This window comes from Egretta garzetta, unplaced genomic scaffold (assembly GCF_000687185.1).
Source record: "Egretta garzetta isolate BGI_Z169 unplaced genomic scaffold, ASM68718v1 scaffold270, whole genome shotgun sequence".
NCBI classification, from domain to species: Eukaryota; Metazoa; Chordata; class Aves; order Pelecaniformes; family Ardeidae; genus Egretta; species Egretta garzetta.
Genome location: NW_009258274.1, coordinates 1,032,876 through 1,048,491, shown reverse-complemented (window position 1 = coordinate 1,048,491; position 15,616 = coordinate 1,032,876). Strand labels below are relative to the sequence as shown.

The following is a 15,616-nucleotide window of genomic DNA, read 5'->3' as shown; positions in this document are numbered from 1 at the left end:
CGCTGGCCAGGGGAGGTGTTCAGGGATGCTGCTGTCTGGGGGAGATGCTCAGCTGAAGCCTGGCCTCTCCCCATGGCATGCCCAGGGCTGATGTGTCCCCATGCTTGGTGTCATCCTGGGGCTGCCTCTCTCTTCCAGCTGGGCAGGATCCATCCCTCTCCCGTGGAGCTGCCGCAGGAGCGTGGCAGCAAGTGATGACCATCATGAGACCGGGCCCTGAAGATGGTAAGGGGGGGACAGGGGTGCCGCTGGTCCCAGGGCAGTGATGCCTTCCCTGCCTAGGGGCCAGACCCAATGCTGGTTGAAGCCACTGACCCTGCTCCCCAGGGCCTCCGTGCCTGCTTTCTTGGTCCCCTCTTGCACTACAGCCCTAAGGGGCAGCAGTTGCATGTTGAAGGGGTCCATGCACAGGGGCAGAAGAGGCTGTTTGAGCCTCTGGAGCTGAGCTAACTCCCCAACAATTCCCCCCATCAAGGAAATGCCGGTCCCTGGTGCAGCTCCTGGCACAGGCGCATGGGCTGAGCTGCACAGCAGGGACCCCAGCGAGGGGACACAGGGGTCCCCAGTGCTGCAGCAGCCTCAGCTGTGGCTGTGCTCTCCCCCAGCCTCCCCAGCACCCCGGCTGGACCTGGGCAAGAAGGTGAGCACACCACAGGACCTGATGATCGAGGAGCTCTCCCTGAGGAACAACCGTGGCTCCCAGCTCTTCCAGCAGCGCCAGAAGCGGATGCAGCGCTTTGTCTTTGAGCATCCAGGCAGCTACAGGGAGGTGGGTCTGTGGCACATCCCCTGGCTCTGGGTGGAACAGCCCTGCCCTGGCTCTCACAGCCTTTGCAGGGAAGCCATTCCTCGTGCGGCTGGGGGTGTCTCAGCAGGGTGGCCATGCTCAGCCACCCACTCCACCAAGACGAAGGGAGAGCAGAGATGGCCTGGTGGGCCGGGAAGGGTGATGAGCAATCATGGGGTTCAGCATCCACCAAAGAGCAAGGGTGCCTGTCCCCCTCTGCACCCACTAACCCCTCTCCTCGCCTCCTGCAGCTCCCAGGGCTGGGGGCGGGCAGCTCACACCGCACCGAGAAAGGTGACCTGGATGGAACAGCAAACGAGTGGATGGTGAGTAGGTGGAGGAAGCTCCAAGGTGCTTTTGACAGCCTCCTGAGTGCCAATGGGGCCAGGGGCAGCTGCCCCCACCCTGCTGACTGTCCCCTGCGCAGGCAGGGGAGGATGCTGGGGGCCAGCAGAGTTACCACTCGGAGCTCCACGTGGCGGCACTGCCCCAGGGTGCCCCCCCTGAAGTGCCCAAGAAGACAGAGAAAGTCTTGCAGATGAGCAAAGTCCTCAACCCTGATGCTCTGGCTCCAGGTAAATGCCACCTACACCCCAAAGCTGACACTGTTGTAATTGCAGCAATGTGGGGCTGGAGGCACAGCAAGCTGCTGCCTGCTCCCCGCAACCCTCCCCCCAAGTTTTTATATATATATCAATATATAACATGTATTTATGTCATATATACGTAATCCTGCCCCCGCCAGCAGGTCCTCCGTGGCCGTGTGAAGACAGGGCTGTTCCCAGCACCCTTTCCCCTGCTGGGGACATTGCCCCAGCCCAGCTGCGCAGCAGCCCACACCATGTCTTCCCCACACAGGCTACTCAGGCCCCCTCAAAGAAGTCCCCCCAGAGAAGTTCAACATCACCGCCATCCCCAAAGGCTACCGATCCCCATGGCAGGAGCTCCTCGGTGACAAGGACAACACTGTGCATGGCGAGAACCAGCCACCCGTGAGACCCTCTCCATGGGACTTCAGGAGCTTCAACAGGTAATGCTGGCCTAGAGGCACCACCAGCCTGCCCATCCCTAGGCTAAGCCCTTCAGCCTCAAGAAGCACCCACCACCTTGCCAGGGAAAGACAATGGTCTGTGCCCTCCTTACACACCAGAGGGGAGCAGCAAGGTTGCCCTTTTCCTGCTCAGGAGCTGCTCGGTGGCTCCTCTGCAAAGGCCCCTGCCTCAGCAGCTCCCCAGATCTCATCTCAGCTCTACCACAGGGCTTGCACAGCCTGAAGCAGCTTGGTCTCACGGGGTAACCTCAGGGATGCCGGCTGAAATTTGGGAGGGCTAGTTCTCATGCACGTGGTCCTGGAGAAGGAATTGCTGCTGTTCCCAGCCAGGCTCAGCTCTGGGCTGGGTGGAGGAAGGGCACAGACACTGCCAAGTCTCTCTCCTAATTTCTTTAAGGTATCCAAGCAGCTGCTGGAAGTGGTGGGGGTATAAGGTTAATCTTTCCACAAGGTGCTAAGAGGTCACCAGATTCCTTCCAAACACCTGCTTGAGACTGAAGTCTCCAAGCCCATTTCTGGTGGCAAGCTCCAGGCCCTGCACCTCCTGGGCACCTCCAAATTACACCGGGGGCGAGGCTGGGAGCAGAGACCACAGAGGAAAATCTCCACTCTGGAAAGGGGTTTGGCAGGGATTCAGGAGATGGAGATCTGGTGGTAGCAAAGCACCAGCAGCCCAAGGTAGAGTAGTGAGAACTGAACTTTTAAGCTGAACATCAACCTCGGGAATCTGCCAACTGAGGTCCTGGCTCTCCTCCTCACTGAAAGCCTCTTTCACAAGGATGAAAGTCCATTAGCCTTGGTGGCCTGGCCAAAGTCACCTTCCAGTAGGCAAGCTCCCACTGGAGCTCCCCTGGGGACACAGTACTGCTCCCCCCTCAGACTGTCATCTGCCATGGTGCTGGGTCTCCGCAGATGGCAGCTTTCCCGAGCCCGCCCCAGGGCTGGATTCCAGTCACGGGGAGGTGGCTGCTGCATTTTGAACGCTTGGCAGAAAGGGCTGCGGGGAACTACGACCCCTCTGCGTGGGCACCACATCCCAAAGGGCAGAGATCAGCCCCGCCACCACCGTCCCTTTGCTGCTCTCCTCTCCCTCAGCCCTGGAGCTTTGCCATGGGGCCTGGCGAGGAGCACAGCACAGCTGCCCCCGTTTCCCCTTCCACACCAGTGGAAGCATGGCAGCACACTGGTTTGCAGTGGAGTGGAGCCAAGGTTAACAGAAGGGACAAGAATCCATGGGCAAGTGTGGAGAAGCAAAGGGGCTGCGTTAGCTAGTCCCCCAGGGTCTCCTCTCGTTACTCAGCCATCTTGAGCTTTCCTGGAGCAGTAACATCCAAGGAGGTGCCGTAGGGGGAGAACAAGAAGCTGCTGCAGACACTTGGCTCTTTTTGTTCAGCATTAACCATGTTCCTGCCTCCGTATTTATTTATGGACAGGGGCTGAAGCAAGGGCATGTTTCTGAATAATGCTTTACCCCGTACCATTTCTCCCCTCTCACACGCTGCCTTTCTATTTAAAGTCTTGAACTGTTATTTAATACAGATGGATGCTAATTTAACACCAAGCCTCTCGCCACCTCCTCTAATGCTTCACTGAGGCATGAAGATTCAGAGAGCCAATCTGCTTTTAACTGGGCTTTTCATGATCTTCCAAGCTGTTGGCTTTTAAATCACTTCTCAGTTCATCAAATGCCAAACTGCAGAAAAACAAGCTTTTTGGAACAAATCAGCTAGCGAGAAGCCAGTGGTCTTGCCTAAAGCCAGGTGACTCCCAGCACAGCTCACATGGGTCACGGGGCAAGGGTAAATTCACCATCTCAACAGCAACTGCCTTAAAGCAGAGTGATTTATTCCCAGCTTCAAACGTTCAGGCTGTGATGCAAAGATCTTCAACCGCCTTGCTAAGGTGTGCTGCCTTAAGAGAGAGTGAAAACCAAGCTTTGAAAAGGACTGTCTTTTTGCAAAAGGGAAAAAGTCTCTGGACCAAACCTCTCTCATTTACCTTCCTCCTCCTCCCACCTTATTTCTCCTTAGGACACTGTTGCAAAACAGTGCCACGTTACTCATGTTCGAGCAGTGCTTCCCAAAGCAAACATTCCCAGCTCTGCCTCATCGAAAGCTCAGCCTCCGCGTGCTGCTCCAAAACCAACATTCTTGGCTTTCTGGGGGCTGGCAATCTCTTCCCCGGCCCCTTTCCACTTTTCTCCAGAAAGGGATGACAGCTCTTGCCCCTGCGCTGCTCCTCCTGTTAGTCATAGTTCAAGGGTAGCCGTCCCAAAAGGCAGGCTGGAGCCTGGGCCAAGAGAAAGACATTTGCCTGCACATGTGCTAGAGCAATCAGGAGGCAGCACTATCAGCCCTGCCCTCTGCAGAACACATCAGCAGCGAACGAGCTGCTTTCTAAAGACCAGGGGGTTTGTCACGTCACCTGCTCTCTTAACCTAACCCCTTTCACACGCAAAACATCTCTACTGCCGTTGGCAGAGCCCATCAAGAGACTATAGTAAAGGTAGGAACGTGCTTCTTCCCTCCCCTGCACAACTGGGGACGCTCGAGCACCAAACCCCGCTCTCGAGGCCTGCCAAAGCTTGATTTGAGGTTGGCTCTGTACAAGAGAAGCACCTCGCTGGGCTACCGGAGACTAATGGCATCCTGGGGAGGAAGAGGAGGGTTGTCATGTGCTACAGGCACCGCTAGGTTGCTGCTGGGCTCAGAGTTAGGAAATCCAGCCCTGCTTTTTCCATCGCCGTTACCACACGCACAGCCTCTCCTCATGACCTGCTAAATCTGCTTTGTCTCATGCCGCAGGACTCCCACCCCGTTTGACAGAGCACTGGTCAGCAGCCTGTTCTCTGTGCCTGCCACCGAGCTGGATAACCTGAGCGTCCTGGAGGTGATCTCCCACCGACCCAACTTCAACAGAGTGCCGCAAGGTTGGGTGCGGATCCTACCAGAGAGCGATGAGCTGTAGTACGCGCACTCCCTTCCCCATCGCCACAGATGCTTTTATCGCTAGACTCGAACACACTTCGCATGGTAGGGGAGAGGGCAGTAAGTATTCTTCATGAAAGCTAAGCTAGTGGTCTCGGGTTGTCGTCTTCTTCAACGGGATTTGAACAAGCTCAAGTCTGGGACCATTTTGAATTCCCTTCGTACCAGCCATTGTCACAAGGGCGTTTAGTGCTAAGCCAGCCAGCCAAATTCTCATCGTTAATGCAAGCAGATGCCCCTAAGCTCCTGCACAAGACATCCCACAGAGCCTGTCCTCTTCCCTGCCTCACGGAAAACGGCAGGACCGCCAGCTGTGACACACCAAGCTGTCTCACTGCTTCTTCGCTGACACACAAGACCTGCTCTGACAGCTGGTGCCTTTGCAGAGAAATTCCATCTTTGGGACAACTCTACGTCTGTCATTCTGGTCAGGACAGCGAGAGGAGGCAACAACTGAAGAACACCAGCAAAACAAATTACCAGAGGCACTGGCATGTTAAAAGCCATTACCTCGGCTTGGCTGGACAACAAAAACAAATGAGGAACCAGGGACCTGCCTGTTTATCAACACATGCACAGCGCAGCCAGGATAGATGGGAGGGGAACACTGGGAGTGGGAAACCAGCACCCATTTTCCACAAGCTGCTGGCTAGCACCTGGCAGCTGTTATTTTCCCCTTCCTACTGCTAGTTGCATGCCTCACTTAAACATCTAAGCCCTTTGACTGACTTAACGCCAGATTTGCTTCATGCACAATTGCACCAGTCTGAAAGATACTGCCAGGGCATTCTGGCAACTTCAGCATCAGCGGGAAGGAAAGGCAGCGCAGCCGTGACTCCAGGGCAGCACGGGCTTCTCAGTGAACGCAAACATCAGCAGCGAGGATTCAACTACACAAATATTTTCAGCAATGACACACAGTGGGACACGCAGCTAACGACGTCTATAGCACAGTCATTGGGACATCTGGAAAACCCTGCTAACCACAAACAAAAATCTAATGCAACACAGGCTTTCTGCAATTGCTTTTGTCAGGTTCTTAACGTCACCCTTATTCAATCCTGCAAAAGCGGGAGCATCAGGATAAAAGTTTTTTTTTCCCCACCACCGTGATTAAACCCAGCAACTGAATTTTGTGGTAGAAGTGCAGTTAGCAGCTGCCTCACCTGTAAAGCGTATTTGTAACGCTGCGCAGACAGACGCACAGAGCAAATCCCACACAGGGATTCCACCACCACACCACTCAGGCAGGAAACTTCCATTGCTCTGTTCTTCACACAGAAGCAGGAGGGGACAAGCAAATGGGAAGAAAAAAGGTCTGTTCCTTAAACGTTAACAATTTATGATGCTTGACTGCTGTCATGTTCCAAACCCATTTCCCTCCTCTTTGTCCATCAGCTGAAGAACCCGTGTACCCCTGGGGACCTGGCTGGAAATAATAAATAAATTGCAATAATGTAAAGTATGCTTACTTTTGAGATCTGTCTGCACAGCGCTCACAGGCCCCGACTGCAGAGACTCAGAGCTAGAGAAGCGCCAAACGCCACAGCCCTCCCCGATCCACCAGTGGGGCTCTCTGCCCGTCCTCCGACACTGCCCTGGGATGGCTCTTACCCAACAAAACCTAATTACCTACACCCAAAGCCCAGCGCTTTCTCCAGAGAAAGTTTATCAACACATGCACAGCGCAGCCAGGATAGATGGGAGGGGAACACTGGGAGTGGGAAACCAGCACCCATTTTCCACAAGCTGCTGGCTAGCACCTGGCAGCTGTTATTTTCCCCTTCCTACTGCTAGTTGCATGCCTCACTTAAACATCTAAGCCCTTTGACTGACTTAACGCCAGATTTGCTTCATGCACAATTGCACCAGTCTGAAAGATACTGCCAGGGCATTCTGGCAACTTCAGCATCAGCGGGAAGGAAAGGCAGCGCAGCCGTGACTCCAGGGCAGCACGGGCTTCTCAGTGAACGCAAACATCAGCAGCGAGGATTCAACTACACAAATATTTTCAGCAATGACACACAGTGGGACACGCAGCTAACGACGTCTATAGCACAGTCATTGGGACATCTGGAAAACCCTGCTAACCACAAACAAAAATCTAATGCAACACAGGCTTTCTGCAATTGCTTTTGTCAGGTTCTTAACGTCACCCTTATTCAATCCTGCAAAAGCGGGAGCATCAGGATAAAAGTTTTTTTTTCCCCACCACCGTGATTAAACCCAGCAACTGAATTTTGTGGTAGAAGTGCAGTTAGCAGCTGCCTCACCTGTAAAGCGTATTTGTAACGCTGCGCAGACAGACGCACAGAGCAAATCCCACACAGGGATTCCACCACCACACCACTCAGGCAGGAAACTTCCATTGCTCTGTTCTTCACACAGAAGCAGGAGGGGACAAGCAAATGGGAAGAAAAAAGGTCTGTTCCTTAAACGTTAACAATTTATGATGCTTGACTGCTGTCATGTTCCAAACCCATTTCCCTCCTCTTTGTCCATCAGCTGAAGAACCCGTGTACCCCTGGGGACCTGGCTGGAAATAATAAATAAATTGCAATAATGTAAAGTATGCTTACTTTTGAGATCTGTCTGCACAGCGCTCACAGGCCCCGACTGCAGAGACTCAGAGCTAGAGAAGCGCCAAACGCCACAGCCCTCCCCGATCCACCAGTGGGGCTCTCTGCCCGTCCTCCGACACTGCCCTGGGATGGCTCTTACCCAACAAAACCTAATTACCTACACCCAAAGCCCAGCGCTTTCTCCAGAGAAAGCCCAGCTGCCTGCAGCCATGCCCCTGCTGCCGCACGTGCTACGTCACCTCCCACAGCCCGGCAGGGCTGGCAGCATCAGTGGGACACCGTGGCACGGTACAGGACAGCAGGCAGAACTAAAGGTGGACCTGCCACCGTGGCCCATGCTGCATCTTGGCTTTGGCAGCAGCCAAATAAAAAAAAAAAAATTTCAAAGCCCTCCAGGAAGCAAGGTCTAAGGAAAGTGTTGAAAAATTCAAATATTTAATGTATTTTTTTTAAACAAGCAAATGAAGTTTCATAACCGGTCCCGTCACGTTTTGCTTAACAGAAAGATGTCTACAGATCCATTACGAGAAAGCAGCTGACACACAGATAAACTTAAAATCCTTCAGCCACGTGTACACACACCATATTTAACGGCAGGCCCCACACAGGACCCAGTTGCTTCTGGACAAACATCGGAAAGCCCTAATCATGCTTCCAGCATACCCAGGACAAGCTCCCCCTGCAGCTGTCGGCAGCACAGGCCCAGCCTCTGGGGGCCACCACGGGGGCCTTCCCCAGGCTAAAGCAGGCAACTGCTAACCTGTCACCCTATGTCACGCCTGCACTACCCGGCGGCTTGCTCAGGACATGCAGGATTAGAAGTGAAGCATCAAAAAAGGTTTTGGTTTTTTTTTTTTTTAAAGCAAGAAAGGAAAAAGGAGGGAAGAAAATTCTGTGGCAATAGTAAGGCAAAGCCATGGGTTTGGCACATCTGATAAACTTGTTTTTCAGCTCTTATTCAGTCCTGGTTTAATACTTCATTAGAATAATAATAAGTCATTAGTTACCTGACAGAGAAGAGTCTCTGGTTACTTTTCAATAGTCCATAGTGTTCAGACTGAGGATATCAAATGGGCTTGAAAAGGGTTTGGTTTTGTTTTTCCAGGAGTTTATTTCAAAAGTGTGCAAACAGGATACACGGATAGCACTGTAATTCTGGTACACCTGATCCACAGACCCCCAACAGCCCTTCTGTCTGCCTCCCGCCCCCCCCCTCCCCCCCAACACTAAATGAAAGATCTGGGATGTATCAACGATCCGATTAGCTAGCGGAGACACGGAGCTCAGCCTGCCCAGTGTCTGCAAGCAGGGAAATAAGGCTTCTCTAGCTCACCCACAGCTCAACATATGGCGCTACCATGGTAACTAGAAAATAGCATTTACTTAAACGATGAGGGTGGCACAACGTGCTAGGGGCTGCTGTGCTTTCCCGCGTGGGCACCCATCCTCTGGGGATCTTGAGACGGGTAGTGAATGGGGCCTGGGGCTCTCATGAAGGGAGGCGGGGGCCCCATGGCATGGAACATGTGTGGTCCAAAACCTGCAGAAACAAAGGTGTCATCTTCAGGCAAAGAAACAGCACAACCAGTGCAGATGCACTACTGCTTGGAACTACCGACAGAAAACAGCTGGATTACAGCTGTGCCTTAGAAAGGTGCACATCTCCCACGATTCCTAAAATCCCCAAACTCCTTCCCCTCTTTCCAGTACAACGGGGGGCAATCCTTACCCAACACACAGCCTTACCCGCAGATAAAAGCTGGCAGGGGACTGGACAGCTGTCTGCAACGCCAATCTAAATGCTTCCTACTCAACCACAGAGCGAAGCAAAACATATCCACCAGAGTCTGACATCCCATAAAAAGAGGGTCTCCGGATAGATATAAACACACAGCTAAACACAGGCTGGCATCCAACCAGCTGCAGAATCACCCTTTGAAGTTCAGGTCAATGTGGCATTTACACAGCCAGCAAAAGCACTGAGTAGGCCTCAGTACCAGTAACAGGGATCTCTGACATGCCTGAGAATTTGCAAGTGAATACATACCACGACAGGCAGCTCAGTGTAATTAAACTGTGCTGACAGCTCATTTTAGGTCATCAGTTTACATTGTATGATCAGGATGAGGAAGATCAACTCAGGGCATGCATCAGCACAGTGGAGCAAGGAGGACTAGATCATCTAACACCAAGTCAGACATCCCTGCTTGAAGGGGAAACACAAGTACCTGGAGGTGGTGGCGGAGCAATGCCAGGAGGAGGTGGCAAGGCAATGTTAACCACGGCTGGAGGGCCACTTGGAGGTAGGTTGAAGTAATTTGCAGAAGCCTCCTCTTCTGCAGCAGGAGGAGGGGGGAGAGCTGCAGAAAAAGTACACGGTGGTTATGGAAAAATCTCTCAGTCAAGATACGCAGAGGTACCTGCCTTTGGAGAGGAGGCGCAATCAGTTCTTCCACAAGGGCAAACTGCTGCTGCTATTGCACATCTGAACCGGAGCAAGAAGCTGGACTGCACTGAAACTCCAGAACAGTCACCATTTTCCTTCACCCGAAACCAGCTTTGTTTCTTCCATCATACAACACTCAGTGGATTAGGAAAACATTAACCAAGCCTTGAAAAGCATGTGCTGCCAGTATCTCAGAACTAAGTAACTTGAATTCTGCTTTAACTTTTCACTCATCACATAAAGAACTCTCTTTTCATCAGGAATTTGCTGCTAGACAAAGCTGCCCTTCCATCCTAGTTGGATCAGCTACAAACCTACAGTAACCGCCTGCTCTGGGCTCACCAGTGCCTCTGCCATCCCGACCTTGGTTACTGCTCTCAGAGGTTTAACACCAGCAGGTCAGCATGAAGCGTTTGAGAGGCGAAAACAACTCCCTTACCTCCAGGAAGTCCTGGAACTGGCTCCAGCTTTATCCCTGATTCTGTAGTACCTTCCTTGTCCTTTTCTTTTCCTCTTGCTGCCTGGGACCTAAAAACCAGACAAAAGTTTGAGGAGAAGAATGAGAAAAAGCAGGATAAGCAGATATTCACACCACAATAGTTTCACATTATCAAATCCAGATCCATTGCTTCAGGCCAAAGATGAAAAATTCACAGAACATCAGAAACAGCTGGTACAAAGCGTGCCAACAGTGTTTATAGGAGACGGATTAGAAGCAAAACTACTAAATTCATCCATACCCCTCACCCAGGAAATCCCTTACACATTCGTGCAATTTGTGTAACCTCCAACCCAGATCCCACTGCTGAAAGAAAACCAAACAGCGAGAGGACCCCAGCTATTTACCAAATCAGTATTTACTCCGACTTAATACCCAATCCTGCTCATCAAGACTGCACAAACTGAGCGAAGAACCTTGTGGCAGTATCCACAAGGCTTCCTCCTCCTGTACTCACCTTCCCCATTTGACATTGAGCCTGCGTCCATTGACAATGAGTTTGTTGAAGGATTTCTCAGCAGCCACTTCCGCAGCTTGCCGGGTGGCAAACTGGATGAAAGCACACTGCTGCCTCTGCACTACGGTTACTGTCCGGATCTCCCCAAACTGATAGAAGTGATTTCTGTGGGGGGGGGAAAAAAAAATTATTACGAAACCCCACTCCTCCTAGCCGCAGAGTACACAGGATCTCATTGCGTGCTGAAACAGATATGCTCAGATAGTTTCTTTTCTTCATGACCAGCTCAGACTAACCATTAGAAATCAAGTTTCTTGTCCTGCTGCACAATTATGGAGCAAAAAACCCTCTGCAGCAGCTTTTCTCAGCAGCTAGCTAGAGAGAGGGTATGGGACTTTCTTGTAACAAGCGTAACATGGTATCCCCAACAGCTCAGAAGGATGACTCATCTTTAAGGAGAGAAATTTTAATCAAAGCATTTGAAATGTGCCTGTTTATCTGTTCTCCTACAAGCTGGCACTGCTCTCCAACAAGCTGGCACTCCTCTGCACTTGCCCACCAACCAGTTCCCCATTAAGGAAAACCAAAACCAGATTTTTCTTCCTTGCAAGAGAGATTTCCTCACTTGAAGATGAGCAGTAATCAAAGCGTCAAATAAAAAGGGCAATACAAATTCACCAACACACCTGAGATCCGATTCAGTGATAGTATCTCCAAGCCCTCCAACATACAGCGTAGTAATAGTCTTGTCATCAGGGGGGTCTAGACGAGGCATGGTTGATGCTCGTTTCAGAAGTTTATCAGCCACAGGATCGTTAATTCCATAGTAACGATCTTTGATGTTCTGATCAGCCAGAGGATCATCTGGATCTGTAGGTTTCTCATGTCTAAGGTTCAGAAAACAAAGCATTTCATAACACGGGTCACAGGTGCATCAGATGAAAATGACTATAGCTGCTACCTTCCCTTCTAAATGCCCCCAGTCACTTATATGCTTAACCCTGGTCACATAAACACGCCAAAATGGAACAAAAAGCCCTGAGAACTTAAAATTGCAGCCAGGACTGCCTCGAGCTCTGAATGAATGGCACTTCTGACAGCTCAGCATTCAACACTACAAAATACAAGAGCTGGATGTCAAATGGCCTCTTGTTTAAACACAAAGATCTCTGATTAAGGGGACTGACACCACGAAGGGAAAAAATGAACTACGCAAGAGAAGAGCTGCAGTCACTGCTTCGGCAAAACACTACAAGACCACGCAGCCAATTCCTCACTAGTGAACTTGCCACAACAAAGATCCATTCACGGGCACCGCGTGCCAACTGAATGCAAGTTTTGCACTGACCCCATCCACAGCATTGCATCTCCTGTCCCCTGCAGCATTTCCTGTTCTTCAAACCCTACAGGGAGCCGTATCTGAACGTGGTGAACGGATTAGTGGTTTAAGCTGTATTTGTACCTGTAGGGACACTCTTCTCCTCTCTTGCATTCTCCTTTTACCCAGAAGGAGCAGATGTGAGGACGATTTCGTTTATAGTAAGGAGTGGTCCGAGCCAGCTTCAGCAGCATGTCGCTGGTAGACGTAGCTTTTCCTAGTGCACCCACTGGTCTAGTGCCATCGGAATTGGATATCTAAACAGTAGTTAGAACACAAATAATTGTGTATATATCACCGTTGAAAACTAATGCACAGTATCAGAGCAAGAAAATGGTTTTAAGATGAACTAGGTCATTCCTCCCCTTTCCTCCCCTGTACACATCCACACAGAGAGAAGCGTGATTACAACCACACGTCCTTACCTCTCGCTCCATATTCTGCGTGTAGTACTCTTTATTAACGTCAGACTTCGGCATTTCATCCTTAAGGGAGAGCCCTGCATCCCGGACTTGAATAGGCAAACCTTGAATGAAACAAAACAAAACAAAAAACTCAACAAATCAATATGAAGTAGAAATTGAAATAGTTATTGCAACCTTTGTGAGCCAGAGATAACTCATCTACTGCTCAGGTATTCCATGCTGCCCCTGAACCTCAGCAGAGGTGTGATCATCAAGATGACTCCTTCTCAAAGACTGTGCAGAGATGCCAATTACATGCCCACATTTAAAGACATTTCACCAACTTTCATTTCAGAAGCAAGCAGACCAGCTTCTTCTCTCAGTTTACTTTTTCTGGTACATACCATATTCCAGGTCAAGCAGACAGGTTTGACAGACGTTCTTCAGCTTGCTGCACGTCTGGCATACTTCTGTTTTCTTGAAACGCATACGAACACCAGGGCACCAGCGGAACACTGTGAAAGGCCTGGCACAAATCTGAAAGACAGAAAGTCAGCACTTGAATCACTATCACACAGCAATCAAGTTACCATTCTGGTTCTTGCATGGAAACCTAAAGTCCAAACACAACTAATCTCTTTAAACTGTAAATACACTTTCTTCATTTCAGTACTAAGATTCAGACCTCAAGAAATATTCTCGACAGGAGAAAGGTTTAGGAAGTTTTTTTCTTGTTGTTTTTTTGATTTATTACAATAACCCAAATGCTGAAAGCAGATCTACTCAAAGAGAAAAGAAATTCTCCCTCCTTCCAGGAGATGTCAGTAAAGAGCTATTAGAGATAAAAGAAGACTCCTGACCTCTATCTTACGGAGTGGAATGATGCATCTGCTTCTGATGCATCTGCTTCTGCTACACGTAGGGTTTGAGGAAGGGAAGCAAGATTCCACCACGAACCTTCTCCCTACCTCAGATGACAACTGATAAAAGGGGCAAAGAGCCTCTCGCGTTTCCCTCAGTCGAGACAACACTAAATATTTTTTGCTTTCAGAAATAAATGTGGCTTATTGCTTAGACAGCCAACAAAAACCACCACCTTGCCAGGAATAACATACTCATAGCAAAACCTAAACTCCATTTATTTATGTACTGCCTATGAGTAAAAACAAAAGTGGAAGACAAAATATGATATAATTTTAAATGCTGAAATACCATCAAATATAGTACAATATTAGTAAAACCAAATTCTGATAAACATGAGCAAATCCTAAGTCTGCCTGAACAGCCTTCAATAATTCTACTACTTTAAGAGTAACTGACTTTGTTAAACACAAAGCCCACAGTAGAGTGACCTAAAAATGTATGCAGTTACATAAACATTTTAAGTTAACCCAGATAAGCAATTTTCTGAAACCAACAGGATTTTTTTTAACATTAAAATTTAATATTCCTAGATGTGTGCCAATTCAGGTCTTTGTTCTTCAAAAGAAAACAAACGTACCTTGCATTCTTTTCCATATTTTTCTTTAGTCTGAAATATAATAAAAAATGATAAAAGAAAATATGAAATATCATTAATTCAACATAAAACACAAAATATACAATTGATGTCATAGAACAGCGGGTTTTTTTCCAATTATGCTCCATTTAGACTCACCCACCCCTACATTCTGGGCTTATACCTTGGCAGGTCAACAGGACAAAAAAAATCCTAAAAATCTCTCAATCCATTTTTGTTTTAGAAACAGTCATTAAAATGTATTATACGCCCCACCTCATGTACCAATGAAAGGTGAGAATGAAACAGAACATTAATTTTCAGCCAAGATGATACCGTTACATGAAATAAATACAGGATAATAAGCAGTTTTTGAAATACCACTTATACCGGCAGTAGAGTTACGTTTCACAAAAATATCTTAATCTCCCCCAGCAAACTTGGTGGAATGAAAACGTGAGGGAAAGACACCATAAATGTAAGTTCATACGCAACCAGGCTGAGCGCAGAGAAAAGCAGCATAAATGGACTGACTCATCCTGCACAGAGGAAACCCAGGTAAACAAACCAGGATTTAAACCACCATCAGGCAGCCTTCATGAGATGGTTTGAACTTATTTTCACAGACGCATATCCTGCATGCTTTAGAAATTGTGCTAAGCTATTTAATATTTCAGCAGCTGTTTCCCTATTCTCCATGTCACACTATCTATCAGTACCAAAACTTTGTTTTCTAGTATTTCCTGCGCTCCAGGCATCGGACTCACCTTGCTCTCCTTTTTTGACTGATTTAATCTCAAATCACATACCTAATGCCATGACATCACATACAAACAATGGCCAGAACCAAATCCTATTGGGCAGAACCAACTAATTAGGAGTGCACGTGCACCTCAGCATCTACTCCTCTAGCCAGGCTTATTTTAATCCCTAAAACCCAGCAGTTCTAGGGCCAGCACAGAGGAAAGGACCGTGCGGTCAAACAGGCACCTACCATTCGAATATACGGGTTTTCTCCAAGACATGTCTGGCACAGAATAGGGAAGTCCTGAAACGAGCAAGGAGAAGGAAAATCAGGAATTTGCAACAAACTCTCTCATCACAACAGCATTCAAATCACGCTCTGAACCATTACTACTGAGTTAATCAGGCCATTTGAAAGATGCAAAAAGCCTCATTCAAAGAGTCACTGGGAGAGCTACAAGCCGTGACCCAAGGCCCATATTATGAAAGAACCACGACCTGCTAAATGGTCCGGTTTGAAATAAAACTTACCTAGAGACACAAAAAGCTTATTCTTGAGATCACAACTCTTCAGCGACCCGACTGCAGCAGGTGACACCACCTCCAATCCCCTCGGCGCCGACCATCTGCAGTGTGCCCACCCGGGAAAGGCCTCAGCGGCCAGGGGCACAGGAGGGGCCCGGGTCAGCCCCTCCCCGGCTTCCGTGGGGCCTCCCCAGCTCCCAGACCCCCAAGACCCGGCAGGGAGGCGGGGGGGCCGCCCGGAGCGCCGCATTCCAGTTT

The 15,616-nt window shown here is 49.4% G+C and overlaps 2 protein-coding genes across 2 annotated transcripts in view; one reads left to right on the top strand and one right to left on the bottom strand.

Annotated features, from left to right (window-relative positions):
* The first annotated feature begins 77 nt into the window (after positions 1 to 77).
* Positions 78 to 4,940, top strand: MYOZ3 (myozenin 3). Its single transcript, XM_035891037.1, has 6 exons — positions 78 to 225; positions 606 to 769; positions 1,039 to 1,113; positions 1,215 to 1,362; positions 1,646 to 1,817; positions 4,643 to 4,940. Exons 1-6 carry the CDS (start codon positions 78 to 80, stop codon positions 4,803 to 4,805), a joined length of 870 nt encoding a protein of 289 aa, XP_035746930.1. The 3' UTR covers positions 4,806 to 4,940.
* A 3,683-nt stretch (positions 4,941 to 8,623) lies between these two features.
* Positions 8,624 to 15,616, bottom strand: part of RBM22 (RNA binding motif protein 22) — a 7,748-nt gene continuing 755 nt past the window's right edge. Inside the window, exons 2-12 of the mRNA XM_035891030.1 lie at positions 15,365 to 15,459; positions 15,084 to 15,184; positions 14,093 to 14,122; positions 12,996 to 13,128; positions 12,613 to 12,713; positions 12,272 to 12,444; positions 11,496 to 11,696; positions 10,810 to 10,974; positions 10,293 to 10,381; positions 9,636 to 9,767; positions 8,624 to 8,947 (exon numbers count right to left, since the gene is read on the bottom strand). Of these exons, the coding sequence (XP_035746923.1) occupies positions 8,817 to 8,947; positions 9,636 to 9,767; positions 10,293 to 10,381; positions 10,810 to 10,974; positions 11,496 to 11,696; positions 12,272 to 12,444; positions 12,613 to 12,713; positions 12,996 to 13,128; positions 14,093 to 14,122; positions 15,084 to 15,184; positions 15,365 to 15,459 (1,351 nt within the window). The 3' untranslated portion in view covers positions 8,624 to 8,816. The remainder of the gene's footprint in view (positions 8,948 to 9,635; positions 9,768 to 10,292; positions 10,382 to 10,809; positions 10,975 to 11,495; positions 11,697 to 12,271; positions 12,445 to 12,612; positions 12,714 to 12,995; positions 13,129 to 14,092; positions 14,123 to 15,083; positions 15,185 to 15,364; positions 15,460 to 15,616) is intronic.

Excerpts from the sequence above, each read along its gene's own strand:
- MYOZ3 (XM_035891037.1), top strand. The coding sequence starts at position 78 with ATGCCCAGGGCTGATGTGTCCCCATGCTTGGTGTCATCCTGGGGCTGC. Across the intron at positions 770-1,038 it reads ATCCAGGCAGCTACAGGGAG|CTCCCAGGGCTGGGGGCGGG; the intron begins GTGGGTCTGTGG and ends CGCCTCCTGCAG. Across the intron at positions 1,363-1,645 it reads CCCTGATGCTCTGGCTCCAG|GCTACTCAGGCCCCCTCAAA; the intron begins GTAAATGCCACC and ends TTCCCCACACAG.